General features: G+C 39.3%; 1 protein-coding gene across 3 annotated transcripts; it reads left to right on the top strand.

Annotated features, from left to right (window-relative positions):
* The first annotated feature begins 214 nt into the window (after positions 1 to 214).
* On the top strand, positions 215 to 19,155 carry uspl1 (ubiquitin specific peptidase like 1). Of its 3 annotated transcripts, none has more exons than XM_026182042.1 (10): positions 215 to 535; positions 1,504 to 1,575; positions 1,952 to 2,111; positions 2,727 to 2,849; positions 2,934 to 3,789; positions 4,179 to 4,289; positions 13,789 to 13,918; positions 14,378 to 14,503; positions 15,829 to 15,989; positions 17,088 to 19,155. In XM_026182042.1, exons 3-10 carry the CDS (start codon positions 1,983 to 1,985, stop codon positions 18,848 to 18,850), a joined length of 3,399 nt encoding a protein of 1,132 aa, XP_026037827.1. In that variant the 5' UTR covers positions 215 to 535; positions 1,504 to 1,575; positions 1,952 to 1,982; the 3' UTR covers positions 18,851 to 19,155. The 3 variants fall into 3 exon arrangements, with proteins under 3 accessions (XP_026037827.1, XP_026037826.1, XP_026037828.1); XM_026182041.1 differs by having other exon boundaries at positions 1,501 to 1,575; XM_026182043.1 differs by lacking the exon at positions 1,504 to 1,575.
* Positions 19,156 to 19,447: the final 292 nt, after the last annotated feature.

The following is a 19,447-nucleotide window of genomic DNA, read 5'->3' as shown; positions in this document are numbered from 1 at the left end:
AGGCCTGGTTACTCGCTCAGTAAGTATTTCAGTATTTTGGGGGGTAACAATTGAAAACAAATGTATAAATAATAGTAACATAATAATAGAAAAGAAAGAGAAGATATCACTGTTATCATTGTATTGATTACTGTGATAATAATAATAATTACAATGAACAGTAATAACAGTAAATAAATAAATAAACAAACTGTGCAACAGACATACCCTATCTCATCCTACAAAAATAATATACATAAATAAAATATTATTAGTATCCTTAGTCGCACAGTGTTGGTGATAGTATTGTGTCAATATAACTTCAGCCCACGTTATTGCAGTTCACTTGAACAGCCGAGTGGCGGCCAGCGGAAGCATCAGTGATAGAGGGGGGGAAGACAAAGGCCGCTGCACAAACCCGCGGTTGGGAAAACGTTTGTGACACGAATCGATAGAAAGCTGCACATGGACCCATTACACCGGCGGGACTTAAAAACTATAGCTTAATGTGCACCGACTTCAGTGTAACAGGAAATATAATTTAACATTTGTTTGGGTACGTATGATTTATTTATTTATTTTTACTAAGAATAATTTTTAGCCGCGAGTTAAACGGTTGCCCGGCCTTAGGCTAAGCGTTTAGCATGCTACCTTCCAGGCTCAAGCTGTCTGATAGTTCAGTCAGGGCATGCAGACTGGTTAACAGACTGATTTTAACGTATTTTTTTAATTTCCCAAATAAAATCACTATATCCTTACAGCATTAACAGGGTAATGGTAACTAAGCATTTTATTACAAAAGTGTGTTTTAAGTGAGGTTTCTTTTTTTTTGCTTGCTTATGTTAGTGTTAAATAGCTATCAAAGCTAGTTTTGCTGGGAAACTAATTGGTTCCTGGTTTGTGTCGTGTACTATTATTGATCTAAATACCTTTGGAGAAAAATGCGGAGAAAACATGTGGGCAATATGGTTAAAGCCTTGCCAATTAAAGTGTATACTTTATATACTGTACCCTGTGAATGTTCTAGAAAGATGAATGAGACGCTCATAATAAATGAATTTAACTAATTTGGAAACTAATAGATTGACTTTAGGGGTAAACACAAGCATGCTGCAGTCATGCCGGGACCATCCTAGAAAAGTAGAGTCCTTTATTGTAGTTAGAACCTTGTGAGGGTTCTTTTATAAATTTCAGAGAAGATCAATCTCTATACACTGTTGTTTTGGTCAATTAAATGTGACTTATATATTTAAAAATGTATCCAAACCATCTGTAAGAACTTATAGGAAAGAAGGGCAGCTTTCTTATCTGTTTGAAAGATAAGTTCTGAATCAATTTAAATTCCACTCAGTGATCATCACCCGTCTATTGTTCTGCCTTCAGGCTGGCTGTAGATTGACAAAGATTAAGCATAAACATTACGCCAGTGAAAAGATTAAAGAGGTCACCTTTGAGCATTTGCAAGATTTTTCTTTTTTGGGGGTGTTTTAATGTATTTATTGTGTACATTTATTCCTTTAGTAGGGATGGTGCAGTATCTTGCCTGAACATCGTTATCTGCTAATATCATCCTTGTTGACTGCCGTCTTCCTACTGGTAAATACAGATGGCAATAGTTGATGTTTTTCTTTTGTCAAATCATTTCGTTTCAGCTAAATGTTTAAATATGGTTGAAATAACGTAAAATAGTTGAACTATATTTTTTATGAGTGCGCTATTTCCCTGCATAAGAAAAAATAAATAGCATAGTATTGTACTGATGAGGCGCAAATTCCTGATTAAAAACAGATTAATGTACCTCTAATGTTATGCATTACCATCACTGTTTCAAGCCTATGAGATATAAAGTGATCTTTTTTTTTTCTTTTTTTTTTGCAACACAACCAAATTTATTAAAAGGAACAAAACTACTTTCAAAGCAACTTGTACCTTGATAACTTCATAACATACCTGTTTTCTTTTTCTTCCTTAGTGTGCTCGGAGGTGAGAGAGTTTGTGGTGACATGGTTATATATTGTGGATGGCACCGGACAGCCATGGACCCGAATAGCCGCAGCAGCTGTTTGCCAATAACTGGTGAAGACACTGGTTTGGAGGCTTTGGCCTCACCACTGGCGGGGTATTTGGGAAAAGTCAGTAGAGCTCTTGTTCTCCTCTCATTGTCACTTGCGCAAAGCTGAATTGTATTTGAAACTGGACTGTGACTGGACAGTACCAAAGCAAATTCAAAAAACAAACAAAAACGGAAATCTTTGGTTGTAAAAGGCGAAAGTTGGTACGTTACTTGTCTTGACAGGCTTGCAATTGTCAAATCTGTCATACTGTAACATGGGAAACTGTGTACTACTTATGATTTTATTACAAATATGCATCTGCTTTCAAGTACTTGACTCCCCCTGTCCTGCCTCACTTGAACTGCTCCTCACTACAAGCATTTAAAACATAAATCTTGATCGGTCTTGTAAGGTAAATCAAGTAAAGTATTTCAAGTTTCGATTCATGTGTACATAATGTGTAAATATATAAAAGTAAGGCTGCTGACAGATAAAAGAAATGGTTGATTTAAAAAAAAAAAGTAATCAGTTGAAAATATATGCAGTCTAAAATCTAAAATGTTAATGAATCTCATCAGTTAGATCTTTTTCTAGATTTGTGTTTTCTTTTAAGCTGTTGTCTTCAGTTCACCTGTGAACTTGGTAAACTTGGTAGACGTCTGGGGCTTTAACATACAACATGTTGTTCCCCAGGTGCAGGGAAGAGCTGCTTCACTGGACTATTGCCCTTGGTGTACATCGAAGGGGCTGAGCTATGCTCTACGCTCGTACCGAATCAGCCTCCAGGATTCGATCACTGTCTGCACAAACCCACAGGTAAGTCCAACCACTCAAGTCACAGTTTGATATATTTGTTTTGCCGTCATCTTCGGTAACCTCTTTGTATCCATTCTCTCACAGTGCCTCTTCCCACTGGTCAGCCGCTCCTTGGAGGATGTTTTGGCTAGCTTGGATGCCGTGGAGCCAGTTGTTGGGAACAAAAGAAAAAATGCCTCCACACAGGAAAAGGAAGAGTTGATTAAACCTTCATTCAAACATCTTCGATCAAATGAACTTGGCGGTCTCGAGCCACAAGGTGTAACTGCCATACCTGTTAGCTCAGCAGAGGATGGTGCTGGAAATGCTGTCAGAAATGACCAATATGCAGAACCCACGACAGATGAGGAAAAGCTGAATGGATACCACAGGGATTATCGAGTTGCAGAAGTGACAAATAGGGAATCTGTGAAAGAAAATAATCCAGACTGTGCTGCTTATGCAGATGGTCTTGCCCCCTCTATACTCTCAGCTGAAAGCTCCCTGCAACTTTCTTTGACTACTGATGAAAATGAGGCTGTGCTCAGTTCACATTGCAGTGCCCATGGTATATCAGGGATTGAGTTAAACCACGAGAGGAGTCTTCCTGGAATCCAAAACGGCTTTGAACAGGACATTCATTTAAATGAAATCGATATTTCACAGAGTCCTCAAAGTGAGCTGACAATGTGTACAGAAATATCACGGACTGAAATCTGTAAGAATACAGAGAATACATTAAAGGAGTCAGAAGATCTTGTACCTATTCCAGATCAGCTTCTCTGGAGGAACAGTGACAACCTGTGTTGGCTGGACTCGCTGCTTGCTGCTCTGTTCAACTGTAAGAGTTTGCAAAGGTGTAAACCTAAAGATGAACCTCAGCAGTCATCTCTGTGGCAGCTCCTAAAAGGATATGAAGACATATGTGCGGCCATTCAAGTCCACCAACAGACTGGCAGTGGTAAGTTGAAGTGAATTTCAATCTATGCACGAGTGTAATGTCTAACTTTTATTCGTTAATGTCTGTTTTAGAATAGAATAGAATAATCCTTTAATTGTCCCACAAGGGGAAATTTGGTTGTAACAGCAGCCAAAAAGACACATATATACAAACAAACAGTACGCAGGACACAGAACAGAAACATACACAGATGTTTTCATCTGTTGATTGTTACAGTGAACAGCAGGCTAATAAGATGCATTAGTAGTTATAGCTGTTGTCTAAGGAAAACAAAGTTCTTAACAGAAAGTGGCTGTGACTTTAGCCCCATAGCCCTCCATGAATAGACTTGTGGAAACCCAGCATTTGTTGTATTTGTTTTGCTCATGTGGAAAATTTTTTCTGACTAGATGGCATTGTGCGGGTTCCACGTCATGTGCTGCAAAAGGCCACTGCAGACCTTCAGAGTCTAAGAATGTCAGTCTTCAGACTACTGCAACCCAAACTGCACTGCAAACTCGGTAAGCTCAAGAGTTTTACACTTAATGAAGGTTCATGACAGGTTGGTAAGTGTTTTCAGGCAGTCTTAAGTCATGTCTTTAAGAGACAAGTTTTTCAGGGAATGCTATTTAAAAGCGTAAGCAGAGTGGTGTTCTCCTGTTGAAGCATTTATCAGCATGTCTATGTTCAATGAGAACATTGAAAATAAAGGTGTAGCTGTGCTGAGATCCCCATGAGGAATTTCTGTCTCTAAAGAATGTTGTCCTGTTTCTGTGTATTACTGCTACTGGTTTAATCCACACACATCCGGTTGTTCAGTCTGACGTCACTAGCCGTGTCTGGACCTAAACTCCGCTGCAGGTCCATATATCAAACGATCACTATGGCATTACTGAGAGTCGAAAAACTGTCTAAAGTCTTTCATCTTTAATAAAATGATCAGCGTTCTGCTCTACCAGGTGTAACAATTGAGTTTAACATCCAGGCATCCATGAAAACGGAATTTATGACATTTAACGGAGTTAGAAGGTTAGCAGGAAGTTAGCTCGCTAGCTTCTATCTAAATACAATATAGCATGTCCTGACTGCGGGGTTTTGGAAACAAATTAAAACGTACAGCTCTGTTATCACTTCCAGCATAAATGAAGACAGAAAACTAAACAGCAGTGACGTTTGTAGGGTTACTGAAGTTGGGCTAGCTGGTATATAATGATGTGCTACGTGACTGCTAGCGACACAGCTATGTTAGCATAATATAAACAAGCTAACTTTTTTTCCACTCGATAAAAGTTAGCGTGAGTGTTCTCGGTGGTCAGGAACAAATGTAATCGCATGGCAGGATGCTGTAAAAGGACCAAACTTCAGCCAGGAGAACAACTGAGATAATCCATCCACAATACGAGGTTAGTCATTCATATACTGCTGCATGGGCTGGGCTGTAGTTTCATCCTAAGGTTTTAAAAACTGAGCTTAAATAAATGATTAGTGGTAATAAAAGCCGAGGGAGGTCAACAGTGATCACTGACTGTTTTAGGAGCTTTTTGAGATCAAATAGAAGAAAATACATAACATTAAACATGTTAACAACACAAAAGCCATATTAAACGCAGACTACTTTAGGCCCGGAAGTAGGATTCGTTGCGTCATCACTGAACAACCGGATTATCAGCTCAGTCACACTAAAACCACTCAAAGCCTTAATTATAAGGCAACTAGTGCTGGAGGGGTTGCGTTTGCCCAAACAATACAGGAAGTAGGGTGGGGCAACTACCGTAATTGTCGGGCTATAAGCCGCTACTTTTTGCACAAGCTTTGAACCCTGCGGCTTTTAGTCAGGTGCGGCTTTTCTATGGATTGTCCATGATTTTTGTGATATCGTAAGACGATTTGTTTTGTTTGTTCCGCTGTTGTACGGCACTACGTTGCCTGGCGGAAGGATCGGGGTTCAAGAGTGGTATGTTGGTCACATGTCCATCCGCCAGGCAACATAGTGCCGTACAAGTAGCGCGAAAAACAAACTTCAAAGTAGCGCTACGCGTTCAGCGGGAGTCGTGGATGACCAGCGGCGATAAACTTGCGAAAAGCAAGTTATGCTCAACACCACCAGTGGATTCTGACAGCGTGGGAAAGTGTGAAAACATCCACGATCACCAACGGATTTCGAAGGGCTGGACTGCTGCATGATGAAGAGGAGGACACCGCCACGGCCCTTCTGAGGGTGTTCGACTCTGACACTGACAATGAGGATTTCTTTGGTTTTGAAAGTGACAACGAAGGAAAGAAGCTGAGAGTGGATGACGAAGCCATCCTGAGCCTGTTCGTTTCCGACATTGGAGAAGAGGACTTTGGTGGTTTTAGTGCGCAGGAAGATGGTGGTGAATGACTGACTTGTCTTCTTGTTAAAGCCGTGTCACTGCACCTGAGCCTAAAAGGTAGTCCGAATCTATTTTTCTGGTGTGCTGTAGGTTACTGTTATGTACTACATGTGCAAATATGTACCCATAACTTTTTTTTCAAAATATTAATAAAAGGGGTGTGTCTCCAAACAGCCATCTCTTTCCTGACAATTCGCTTTGTGCACATTCTCTTACATATGATAAGTCAACATTGAAACACCTGCGGCTTTTGGTCAGGTGCGGCTAATGTATGTACAAAACAGGATTTTCCCCTGATTTTAGCTTGTGCGGCTAATATTCAGGTGCGCTTCGTAGTCCGGGAAATACGGTAACCAGATTTTATTTTCATTTATGAGTTTGACATTCAGAGATTATGTAAACAAGATAATAGAGATAAAGCAATTATTGTATTTGTTTCACTTTCACTGCTTCTTTTTGTCTGGTGTTATGAAATCCAACATTCATTAACAATGCCAGATTTTCCTGGTTAGTGCTGTTGCCTTACAACAAGAAGGTCCTGGGACTGAATCTACCAACTGGCCAAGCATTTCTGTGCAGAGTTCTCCCTGTTTCCGTGTGGCTTCTCTCCGGCTTTCTCCCACAGTCCAATGATATGCATTTAGTTGGATTAGGTTAATTGGCGATTCTAAATTACACCATAGGTTAGGGCTGCTCGATTATGGCAAAAATGATAATCACGATTATTTTCACTGAAATTGAGATCTCGATTATTTGACGATATTTATTTAACCCTTTAAGACCTACTATAGAACCAAGTCCGCCAGAGCTTATATTAAATTTTTACATGTTGTAGTGCCATTTGTGGGAGCATTTCAATTTGCTATGCAACTGTTATAGCCCATATTTTAATAATATGTATGCATTAAGTCCATAGTAACTACATTAATTGCAAAAAAGTGCAATAAACTACAAAAAAAATTCAAAATCATTTTTGTTTTTTTTTTACATATTTCTACTTGGAGAAATTTAAGAGGCTTATCCTTCAAAACTTTAAATACAAAAAAGTTGCAAAAAATAGTTTACAACAACAGGAAATTTATTTTGAGTGTCTTCATAGTTTTATTTTGGAGATACACCAATTTTTATATACTGCAGGAAAAACGAAAAAACAATCCTATGATGCAAATTTGCAAAGAAAACAGCATGTGCATCAAAATAAACTATTTCCAGCAGTGCAATTTGAGTTCTAAGCATCCCAGCAACTATTCAGAAAAGTCAAACATGACCAGTATAGGTTTTTAAGGCCTACAAGTAAAAAAAACTACAATTTCCGCGAAAATGACGTCACTTCCGGTTTCGGGCAGGAAATGGCGGACATGTGACAGTTCGCGCTGACATCTGTTTAACTGTGGGAAGTGTAACGAACAGCTGATCAGATCGGCAAAGCGTGTTTCTGGAATATTATGTTTTTGTTCCTGCAAGCGCTTTTTATGCAATTTTTGCAAAGCTTTATGTGGAAGGAAACCGTGACCGAGGACAAGCTGATGGCATCAGATGTAAGTACAACTCCTCCGGTTTCATATGCAAAACAAATTATTGCGCTAGCTTACACGGTTCCGGTTCTACAGGGATTTAAAAATAGTTACACAAAACGGAGCGTGCTGCTCTGACCGGCTTTAAAGGGTTAACAATGACTTTAAAAAATAATATAAAATAGTGTGCAACACCACTGAAGTTTTTTTTAACCTCTCTTTTCAACCAACAGCAGTCACTCTCCTCTCCAAATAACTTCTGCTTAGCTTTCCGAGCTTCCCTCGGGTCCTCTTAATCAGCGGTCTCCAACCCTTTTTGCGCCACGGACCGGTTTATGCCCGTCAATATTTTCACGGACCGGCCTTTAAGGTGTCGCGGATAAATGAAGGAGGGGCTAATAATCGGCTCAGTCATTTTTAATGATCGTTGAAAGCCCAGATCGTAATCGTGATTAAAATTCGATTAATTGAGCAGCCCTACCATAGGTGTGAAAGTGAGTATGAATGTCTGTTAATCCTTCGACAGACTGGCAACCTGTCCAGTATGTACCCTGTCTCACACCTTATGGCAGCTGGGATGTGCTTCCTGCCCCTGAATTGGATAAGTGGAAGAGATGACAGATTTTTCTCTTTCCTTAATAAGACCACCCTCTGCCACTGTGTGTTATATTTTGTTCAGTTCAACCAAGAAAAAGTTCAGTAAATGGCCAGGTCTCCCTTGAAAAAGAGGTTTTTAATCTCAATGGGATCTTCCTGGTTAAATAAAGGTTAATAAATAAATAAATAAATAAATGTGTCTTGTCTCTGATGTCAGACTTGTGTTCTTAATATTGACCAAAATAGTCATTGTAATAGTTTTTGTCATAATTGAGCAGCCTGGTGAGAAGGTCATTCCATAAAAATCTGCATTGTTTTCAGTGAATGCATGCAAAACTTTGCCTTCATAATATGAAAACTGCTATTTGCAGAATTTTTAAATGCACAGGTGTTGCTTGATATTTAGCATTTATAATTTACATTGTTCCTGGGCTGATAAACGCATTGAAACGCAATCTATAATTAAAATAATGTCTCTGTAAAGCACTTTGAATCATCTTGTTGTTGAATTGTGCTATACAAATAAACTTGCCTTGCCTAAAACGTAATCTATTTTACGCCCAGTCCAAGCGTCACAATCTACAGCCAAAATATTTTGTTCAGCACAATTTGTGATCAATTTTGAGCACAAATATCAAGGTAAACGTATCATTGCTTCACTGGCCCAATTTAATGTCTGTTATGTAGAGTAAACGAAACAGTCAGTGGTATCCTGTGTGTGTGTGTGTGTGTGTGTGTGTTTGTTTTTGAGAACAGATAAGAGTGTATTTTGGGTAAACTTAGAAGGTTCATATCACCATTTGGGAAGAGGGCCTGTAAGAGCCACAGTCTTAAGAAGATTTAGTTTAAATTTTGCACAGACTGCAAAGTTAGTTTCTAATTTTTGCATAAGAAAAGCGTAATGTATAAAGATAAGTGCATGTGCATTTGATTGTTAATGTTGCTGTCTTTATAATAATGAGTGACAGCGTACATTGGAGTCAGACAGGGAGCTTCATTAGGTATCGGTGGGTGTAGTTTTTATACCGTGTGACACTATTTTAATAATATAAAGTAAACCTCTTAACAGTGTTGGGAAGGTTACTTTTAAAATGTATTCCAATACAGAATACATGCCCCAAAATGTATTCTGTAACGTATTCCGTTACGTTACTCAATGACAGTAACGTATTCTGAATACTTTGGATTACTTAATATTAGAGCTGGGCGATAGAACGATAACGATATGTATCGCGATATAACTTTTACTCGATAGAGAAATTAAGCTATCGCGATAGACTTCGCCGCTCTTGTCCTCTTAAAAAAAATAAAAATAAAAAAAATAAATAAAAAAGGTCAGCCAATCCAAACTAAGTAGCGCAGAGCCGAACCAATCACAGCCGCAGCGTCACGTCGCGTGACTTGTTACGTACAGCACAAGTGCCAAGCCGCACGTGTGTTTGTTTGGGAAGCAGCCAGCGGGTAATGGAGCCAGCGCATAATGGGGGAAATGAGTGTGCCGACTAGAAAAATCAACCGAGCGTGACCGAAGAGAAAACAGATGATGGTTCCAATGCCGGAGAGATTGTCAAACGGAAGAGCCATAGAAGTTCCGTAGGGTGAAGGTATTTCGGCTATTTCAAGTCTGACAAAAAACAGAGTAGCGTGCACTGTAAATTGTGCCGAAAGCAAGTCTGGAAATACAATGAACTGGTGCATGCGTCACACTGTGCGCCACGTTATTGTTTCGGTGAAATGAATTTCTACAATACTGTTACTGTTAATTCTACTCTCTGCAGTGTTTAAATGCTTACATATACACACAGTTACTGTCCGTCCACACATACGACTCGGTTCTGCTTCTATGCCCCAGCTTTGTTTACTTTTTCCCACCGAGGCTTCTAGACTTCTGATTGGCCAACATTTCTGCACGGTTAGGAATCTAGCGCCACCTGCTGCTTTGGCATGTTCATAGCAGCGTTTTCCTTCATTTCTGCCTTTATGTGTGGACGGGATTATTTTTTAAAACGAAAACGGAAAATCTCCGTTTTCAAAAATACCCGTGTACGTGTGGACGTAGCCTCAGTCTCTGACTGGAAGCGCTAATTCGTCATTCGGCTTTTGTCAGACTAAAGTAACTGTTAAAACTGTTTGAAAAGCTCAGCTATACAACAAGGAGAGATTGAGAATTTCCTTTTAGTTCTCAGTTTATTTGATATTGACAAAAGTTAGTCAGTTTTGTCTGTTCTTCTGTAAAACAAACTAAGATTTATTTTTAGAATTAATATTTTGTTTCTAAGTGGAATTGACAATTTAGTCTGTTTCATTTGTTCTATTTTGAAACTTAAACGCTTTAGCGGCTGCCTTTTGTGTAGTTTGCAATATTTGCCTTTATTTATCTGAAAAAGTCTCATGTTCCTTAAGTACATCTACCCTGTTGAACTTATTATGGGAAATAAATATTTAAATAAAAACAAGCTGCTGATTATTTCACATTTTACTTGTGAGCAACGGCACATTTAAATCTTACAAATATAGTTATTTGGCTGATATCGTGATAGATATCGTTATCGCCTGAAATGAAAAAAACATATCGTGATATGAAAAAACTCATATCGCCCAGCCCTACTTAATATATTATCATGCTTTTTACAACAACGTGAATGTACTACTGCTGTGTGATTTATTACTGTTACTGAAAGGTCCGCGACTCCGAACTGTAGTAAAGGGACCTCTGACTAGTACGGCGGGGTCCCTGTCGGCTCGTAGCCGAAAAATAGCTTTACTTTGTTGTGTGGGTCAACTTTTATTGCGAGAGACAGAGAGAGGCGTTGAAAGTCTGCTCCAACGGAACTTGTTGTTTTCGGAGGAAAACACGAACACAGTGTACAGTCGAGTCTTAATAGCTTACTTACAACTGGGCTCATCAGGCACTCTTCTTGGCTGCAGTGGTTATTATTATATTTACATGCTTCCAGCTCCCGTTTTTCCTCGATGACAACTCGCACCTTTCCACTCCCCTTTTTCTCCCTCCTCGCGCTCACAGACCCATAACGTGTATGGCAGTCCATTCTCCCTGCAGCACAGACTACACTGCCCATGATGCTACATTCTTTAGAGCTATGCTTGTAGCATTCTGCCTGTTAGCTTAGCACAACAACAACAACGAAAAGGCGCTCTCTCACCCAGGAAACACACAGTCGCAGAGAGAGAGAGAGAGCGTCGCCCTGTAACCATGGCAACCGTAACGCTGCCCCCTGGAACAACAGAACATAGCTGTCAAACAAAACCCAAACAGTCCTGACCCGCGACAATATGAAACAGGAAAGTACCGCAGTGTAATCCATTTATTTCAACAAAGTAACTGTATTCTGAATACCACCTTTTTAAATGGTAACTGTAACGGAATACAGTTACTCATATTTTGTATTTTAAATACGTAACGGCGGTACATGTATTCCGTTACTCCCCAACATTGCCTCTTAAATCAGAATTACATGTCCTGTCGCTCGCCTCAGACCTAAGTTACAGCTCATTAGTGTCTTGTTTAGATACTCTGAAGCAATACCCTTACATCGGCCGTTCAAAACAACTTGTAGCATCTGAAAGGTCTTTTTACTAGAGGTGGGAATCACTGGATATCCTACCATATGTTATTATTACAGTACTTCACCCACAATACAGTATTATTGGAATGTGTTTATTTATTGTCAGATTTTGCAATATGCTTTTATTGTTGTTGTAATAGTTATTAGTTTAGAATTATTGCATTAAATGTGAGTTCTCAGCGCCAAATTATTTCCTTAATAATTTGCTTCAAGTTTCCAGCCAAACTTGAAGCACAGCTGGATCTTGGGTCCCTGAAGGTTTTTATCTATATCAGATAAAATGATGTTGTTATTTTGCCTAGCAACGGGCTAAAATTACCCATTTATAGCATATAAACATCAGCTGCCATGGTTGGGGTTGTTTTTTTTTTTTTCTCCTCCTCTCCACAAGGTTTCATGATCTTGCTAACAGACATGACACTGAACATGAAGTGTGGCAGAAGAAAAGCTGCATGTTTGTTTATAAATACATGTATTTTATGACCTGGGGTGTTTTATTTAAGTGTAGTTTTAAATATATACATTGAGCTCAAAGCATGCATTAGGTAATGGAGAAGGGCTCCAACTACCAACGTGTCCAGGAAATGTTGCCTTTACATTATTATTTAAGAAAATGCTGATCATTAAAGCATTTTTCAGTCTCTTTGCTGCAACAAGTAAAGTCCTCAGTGTGACTCAGCCTTTAGTCTTCAGCCATTCAAGTTATAATAGGTCATATACCAGACAGGTCTTGCTGCCCAGTTCTGCATGTCTGGTTCTTGTTTGTTCAGGATTTAGCTTGTTGCAGCGCATTTTAGCTGACAAAGACTAAACGTTTGCATTAGGAGATGATAGAATTGCCCAAATATATATGTTTAAAGAAAAAAAACGGGGAAAAATCTCTAAAGATCTTTGGGGGAAAAAGATCTTTAGAGATTTTTAGAAAAAAGGGAGGGGGAGCAGTTGATAAACACTTTTTCCTTGGCTTTTTGGGTTTCTTTTGCTAGCCATATTTGCCATAGCTTTTCCTGTACATTTGCTGAGTAATTTCTTCCCACATACTCCCCTAATTCAGAAAGTTTAGTTGGACCACAAAAAACAAGATTCCTAGCGTTGACAACTGATATAATCTTAACTTGTTTATTTTAAAGTATTAATAAAAAAGTCTCTTTTCTGGACTGCATTTCTGAATCCACCAGCAGTTATAGTAAACCAGTGTTAGGTCAGAAACGATATGCAAATCTCGCCACGCTACTGTGAGCAAGAAAGAGATGTCTGAGCGAATGCAAACTCGACCGCATAAGGCTCGTGGGGCCCCTCAAACCCTCTGTTCTTGAATATTAATTTTCAACATAGCCTAGTGCTACAGTTTTTTCCAGCAGATCAGTGACAAAAGAAGTATTTTAAGAAGCAGTTGGTCCTGTTCTGGCAAGTTCTTTCTGTAAAATGTAAACACGTACAGTAGTTTACACACTATGTGAAACGCCCCATCTGAGAACTTCAAAAAATAAAATACTTGCCTTAAAATTGTTTTTATTTTTACTTTGTTATGTGTAAAATCCTTTTATATATTTGGCGTTTCACAAGAAAATACCACATACCACAATGCTGTATTGAGTACCAGTCACTCTTTTGTGTAGACTTAATCTTAAACCCTTCAAAACAGTCATTATCACCTGATGGTATCAGAAAGACACAGGTCCGGGCAGGCAAACCTTGGATTTTGCTCAGCTTGTTGGAGCCAAATTATTACAATGTATAAAATCTGGAAAATGCATGATGTAAGTGCAAAGGGATGGATGGGAATAATGAAGATGAAAGCCAAGCAGGCGATGGCTATCCTGTTGTGATATCTAAAGTTTATCTTAATCCCCATCCAAAGATTATGTTTTTAAAAATCACCTGGAATAGGAGCGTGCATCTGAGCGTGTAACAGTGTTCGAACTCTGACATGTTTTTACTTTTCAGGTCAGAGGGAAACTCCGGTATTTGCTATGCCGCTGCTGCTTGTGATGGATTCTTGGGTAGAGTGTCTCTTCCAGGCAACCTTTTACTGGGAGATGAAGTGCAGCAAATGTAAAACACCTGTGAGAAAAAGGTAGGTTCATTTATTTTTAACCAGCTGAGGTGTACAAAATACTGCATTACACTTTATTCCATAAAACTTGATCTTTGTGTAACTACAGCACAGAATAACTATACTGCTGGGAGCAGATGCATTGTTTATTATACGAATTGGAAGAGGCCCAACTCTGCTTTGGGCATCTCTCAAGAGGGCAAAGGGAAAATATGAAATATTAAGTAATTGAAGGCAAATTTGTACAAATTCCTCAGCTGCATTTCTGCCAGAAATGTTATCAGATACATAAGAGTTGAAAGCTTAGCTGATGAAAATCAGCATGTCAAATAAATGTGATGCCAGCAATACATTACAAAAAACGTGGTAGTGGCATGTTTTTTTTGTTTTGTTTTTTTAACTAGTTAGTTGCACTTCTCATCATCACTGTAATTGTTTTGTGTCTGAATCCTAAATACATTTTATGCTGTAATTTTTCAGGGATATGAAGACTCTTCCTACTTTAACAAATATTGTACCTGATTGGCACCCACTAAAAGCAGCACACTTAGGCCCCTGCAATGTGTGTTGTAAGAAGAATGAGATGAGAACTATGGTGTGGGAAAGGTAGGAATCAAAAGAATCAAAGTGTTGTGGGTTGGTTTTTTGTTTTGTTTTGTTTTGTTTTGTTTGTTTGTTTTTGGGGGGTTTTTGTTGGGTTTTATTTTTGGACTTTGGGTTTATGAACATAAATTAGCATCTTGTTGAATTGTTTTAGTCCACTGTCTTCAAACCACAGAGGTTGGTGGAAATTACTGTATTCAGTTATGGAAGGGGTTAATAACTACTTAATGAACACATTAATAGAAGTAAAAGATCAATAAATCTAATCATCGCTTTTACCAATAAACTCACTGGACACCTTATTAACTACCTCGCTAGCATAAATTCCCCACACCATTACCCCATCATCAGTCTGAACTGTTGACACACCACAGATTGTAGATCTGTGCTGCCATGTTTTTTACACCAAATTCTGACCCTTCAGTCTGAATTTTACTGAAGATATTAAAACTCATCAGTCTATCCAATCATCTGTTACTCAATTTTGTTAAGCTCGTGTGAATTGTAGGACCCGTTTGTTTTGCTTGGCTGACAGGAGCATGAGCCAGTGAAGTCTTAGGCATCAAGGTTCAAACTGCTCTTCATTCAGAGTTGTTTTTCTTCATACCTTGTTTCTAACAAGTAGTTATTTGAGCTACAGTTGCCCTCCTATAAGCTTAAAGCAGTCTGGCTATTCCTCTGTGACCCCTGCCGTCAAAAAGACATTTTAACCCAGAAAACTGCTGCTCGCTGGATATTTTCTCTCTTTCAGACCATTCTCTCTGAAACATAGAGAGTAAATGAGCAGGTTTTGAAAAACAGACCAACCTGTCTGACGCTGACAGTCATGCCAGTTGAATGTCACTTAAGTCTGCTTTCTTCCTCATTCTGATGCTTACTTTGAACTTCAACAGATGCTCAGTTCGTACCAGCATCTGCACCACCTGATATCATGGTCTTAAATGCAGTGACTTTTTGCCATGTGATTGGCTGATTGGATATTTCCTTTAACGAGCAGTTAATTGTCCAGTGAGTGTATATGTTATGCAGATTTTTTTTTCTGCTTAAATATAAATGGAAATACAATTTGACAAAAAAAATTGAAGTGGGTCATCTGTAGCAGTGGTGTCCTTATGAATATACTGTGAGAGTAATAAAGAGAGTGCAGCTCAGACTTGAGTTATTGCAGGGTATGTTTTTCTTTGCAAAACTAATGCACGGAGTGGTTAAAATAAATAAGATTCTTTTAAAAACACAAAACAAATGCATTGTTAAAGTCTGTCTGGATTTTCACTTTTTTATACCTATCACCACTTTTTGCTTTTTTTGCCTTGCTTTGTGTTTTATAGTCTGCCTCCAGTGTTTGCACTGCACTTTGTGGAGGGGCTCCCTAACAACGATGTCAGTACGTACACCTTCAACTTCAAGGGCAGAAACTACTCCGTCACCACTGTCATACAGTACAAGAGTCACCTGAAGCACTTTGTCACCTGGACTTGCAGCGCTGATGGTACGTATTTGTGTGTGAAATGTGAACAGACGACAGAATTATTTAATGTTGTGCAAATGAGAGAGAATCGAATGTTGAAACTGAGAAATATTTATTTATTTAAAAATATGCCAATTTCAAATGAATCAGAAGCATTTCAAAAGCGGTAGGACGGGGCATGTTTACCACTTGTTGCATCAGCTCTCCTTTTAACGACAGCACGTTGCTGTAGATCAAAAATAAAGTTGTTTTTCCATTCTCGCTTGATTTTAGATGTTCAGTAGATGCTGTGTACAGACTTGTAGTCTTCTTCTAAGAGTGCTCAACATCATCTCTCTTTGTGTCTGAAACAGTTTCTGTGGGATAAATGGTTTCTTTATTGTTACGCAACTTTTTCAGCCTTTTGTTGCCCCTGTCCCAGCTCTTTGATGCATACTTTATTTTTTTTATAAAATCATAAATAAGCATTTCAAAACTAAAGCAATTCTCACTTTAAACATTTGTCATATGTCATCTTTGTAATGCATTTTTCCTTATACAAGTTGAATTTGATTAAGTAGATATTTTGAAGTTGTTAGTGCAGTATTTTTACACAAATAAATGAGGTCAAATTAGGTTTTTTGGTTTTTATTAAACTGGAAGTTATATTTAAGTGCTTTTCTTTGTGGTTGAAACACTTAATGGTTGAGTCTGATTTGACTCTGCCGTAGTTTGCCAACAGCACATTCTGCTGGACAGTTCATGCAAGAGAAGAACCCTATTTGCTGTCTATTTCACTGTCATTTAATAATTAGATTTATTGAATAATTAGATTTTATTTTGTATCTAGCTTACCGATTTTGCAAATGTAACGTTATTGTGATGTGTAGCCATTTCTTTCACAAGTTAGATAATTAACTAGTCTGCAGTATGCTTTGAATAGATTAGACATATGGCAGACTGTGTTGCGCAGAGTTGCTCTTGGAAGAGACCGTAATTCTGCATTATTTATTTTGTTTTATGTTATTTCAGTTTTTCTTATTCATTGGTCAAATAAAACAAACCCTTGACATAGACGACCAAGTTGAACCTGCAGCATTTTGCTGTAACCATTTGTTGTGCTTTTTTTTAAATTTGCAGGCTCGTGGCTGGAATATGATGATTTAAAATACCCTGACTGTAAGACCCACCAAAAGCTTCAGGTCCCTGCTAATGAGATGCATATCGTCTTCTGGGAGGTGGAAGACGACAAAGAGCTTCACATCTGTTCTTCCTCCTCCACATCTGCACTCTCTGACAATGAGAGAAACAACAGTTTAAATGAAGGTTCGGTAGCGGATGGGGTGTTGGTTCACAGTCCAGATCAGTCTCTTCTTATTCCTCATAACGACACCGACATCATCTGCGCTCTCACTGAAGACACCAGCAGTAGCATGGACACAACAGTCACGGCAGGCTTTGATACTTCCATAGGTGCCACCACTTTGCTCGACACCTTTGAGGGCCTAACCCACAGTGAAATCATTACGCTCACACTGGTTGAAGTAAAACCCGATGTAGAAATGCAGTCTTTAAACAACAACCACAAAACTCTAGATCTGAGCACCGCTGGTAAGAATGAAATTCTTGACAGCTCTTCTGCTGCCGAAGGTAATAAACTGCATCACTGTCCCAGTGTTGACCTTCCCTCCACCTCAAGTGATCCCGACTCAGGGGACGGCTCGTCCAGCGATCCGACATTTGTGCCCGGTGCCAGGAGAGGACGAGGGAAAGGAATCAGCAGGGGGAAAACCGTCAGCAGAGCAAAAGGTAAAAAGGTAGCTTCATCAAAAGTAGCTTTGCATACTTCATCATCGACATCTTCAGAGCCCTGTGGAGTAAACTGTGAACAGCCTGTGGTCCCTGATACTGAGGATAAGAGTCCATCTACTGAAATTACACAACAGGGTTCCCTCATGTCTTCTACTGATAACCCACCCCTCTCTGCCAATGAGAGCGATCCCACATCAGCATCACTACTAGATCAGAATTCTCGCTGGTCCTTCCTGCTTAGCAAACATCCACTAAACCAAGTTCAGAAGTCCACTGCTAAGTTTGCCCCTGCATCAGACACACAATTAAAGCCCCCCCCTCCTCCTCCTTTTCACTCTACCCCCAACCCTGTGAAGAGACCGCATCTTCCAATGGCGCTCTACCCAAAACCACAACTCCGGACAGAGGACAGCGAAGATCTGCCAGTGAAAGCTGCAGACATGTACGGGGCATTTCGTGCTAAGAGCTTAAACAACCAGAGACCCCTCCTATCACCTACTGTGCAGTCACAACCAGTCACTTCTAACCACCTAACCACCCCTACAGTGATGTCTAGTACGTCCCTGATTACACCTGGAGCAAAGGCACTCCTTAAAGCCTCTCTAAAGAGACATGGCAGCCATTCCTCAGAGGTTCCTGTAGGCCTCGGCAGCACAGAAGCCCTCAGATACAAACTGCTTAAGCAACTCAAATCAAGGAAGAAGCAGCTTGCTAGAATCAATAAGATGTTGGATAAACATGAGGGACTACAGCTTCGACCGGACAGCACTGACTTGGACTCTCCCAGCACCGTCACCTCAAGCACCTACGATGGAGCCACCAGTGACGACTTCCTGTCGGACTTGCTTTCGCCGGCAACAACAGCCAGCAACCTTTCGCCAGACAGCACGGGCTTCTTCGAGATGTTCGCCAATGGGCCTGACGGAGCAGAGCGTGTGGTCGAAGCTGCTGGGAGACCATCAGAGATGAATGGCGGAACGAACGGGCAACACGACGAAAACTTCCTTGACGAGTTCCTCTCTCAGGCTGCGAGTCATACCCCGACCGACATGGAAACCGAAGCACTCAGCGCACTTGAACTTTTCATTTAAGCTGTGATGTTTACCATTATCTGGAGTTGTTTAACAGCTATACCTTGTCTTTTTTTTTAGTTCAGATTAAAGAAGGGAGAACTCCTCAATGTCTATTTATGTTTCTGTTAATGAAGGTTTGTAGGTGTGTCATGTTAAATAACAGATGAAATTTGGGGGGGTTGTTGCTTTTTTGCATTTTTGGCACTTTGAACTAAGGAACTGGCCATTTGAAGCCAATTAAATTTTGTTTCTGTTTGTGTTGATGTATTACTTAGTTATAACTGTCTTTTAGTCTAAATAATAAATTCTTTATATGATTCTTGTACTTGTCAAAATGTCAGTTATTATGAAAAGGAAGGGGCAGGACATAACCATAACCTCCAACTAGCTTCCTGTTTGATAAATAAAATATTTATGTTCAGATTTTTCAACTTTAGTTACTTAAAACTTTAGTATTAAATGTCAAATGGGCTGGTTTCAGGTCATTCAAGTACCCAGTTATTGGTTGAGTACCATACTGCACACTTGTTGTTTTTAACAATAAACAATTTAATGATATACCATATTCGCAAGAGAATCTCAGGAAATGCTGGTTGGTAGCGGGTAAATTTACTA

This window comes from Astatotilapia calliptera, chromosome 10 (assembly GCF_900246225.1).
Source record: "Astatotilapia calliptera chromosome 10, fAstCal1.2, whole genome shotgun sequence".
Lineage (NCBI taxonomy): Eukaryota > Metazoa > Chordata > Actinopteri > Cichliformes > Cichlidae > Astatotilapia > Astatotilapia calliptera.
This window is presented reverse-complemented; position numbering and strand designations above follow the sequence as displayed.

What these genes read in the sequence shown, in the direction of transcription:
- uspl1 (XM_026182043.1), top strand. Translation starts at nt 1,983, where the DNA reads ATGGTTATATATTGTGGATGGCACCGGACAGCCATGGACCCGAATAGC. An exon ending in CAAACTGCACTGCAAACTCG is followed by an intron (nt 4,290 to 13,788) that starts GTAAGCTCAAGA and finishes TTTACTTTTCAG; the next exon opens with GTCAGAGGGAAACTCCGGTA. An exon ending in AAAACACCTGTGAGAAAAAG is followed by an intron (nt 13,919 to 14,377) that starts GTAGGTTCATTT and finishes GTAATTTTTCAG; the next exon opens with GGATATGAAGACTCTTCCTA.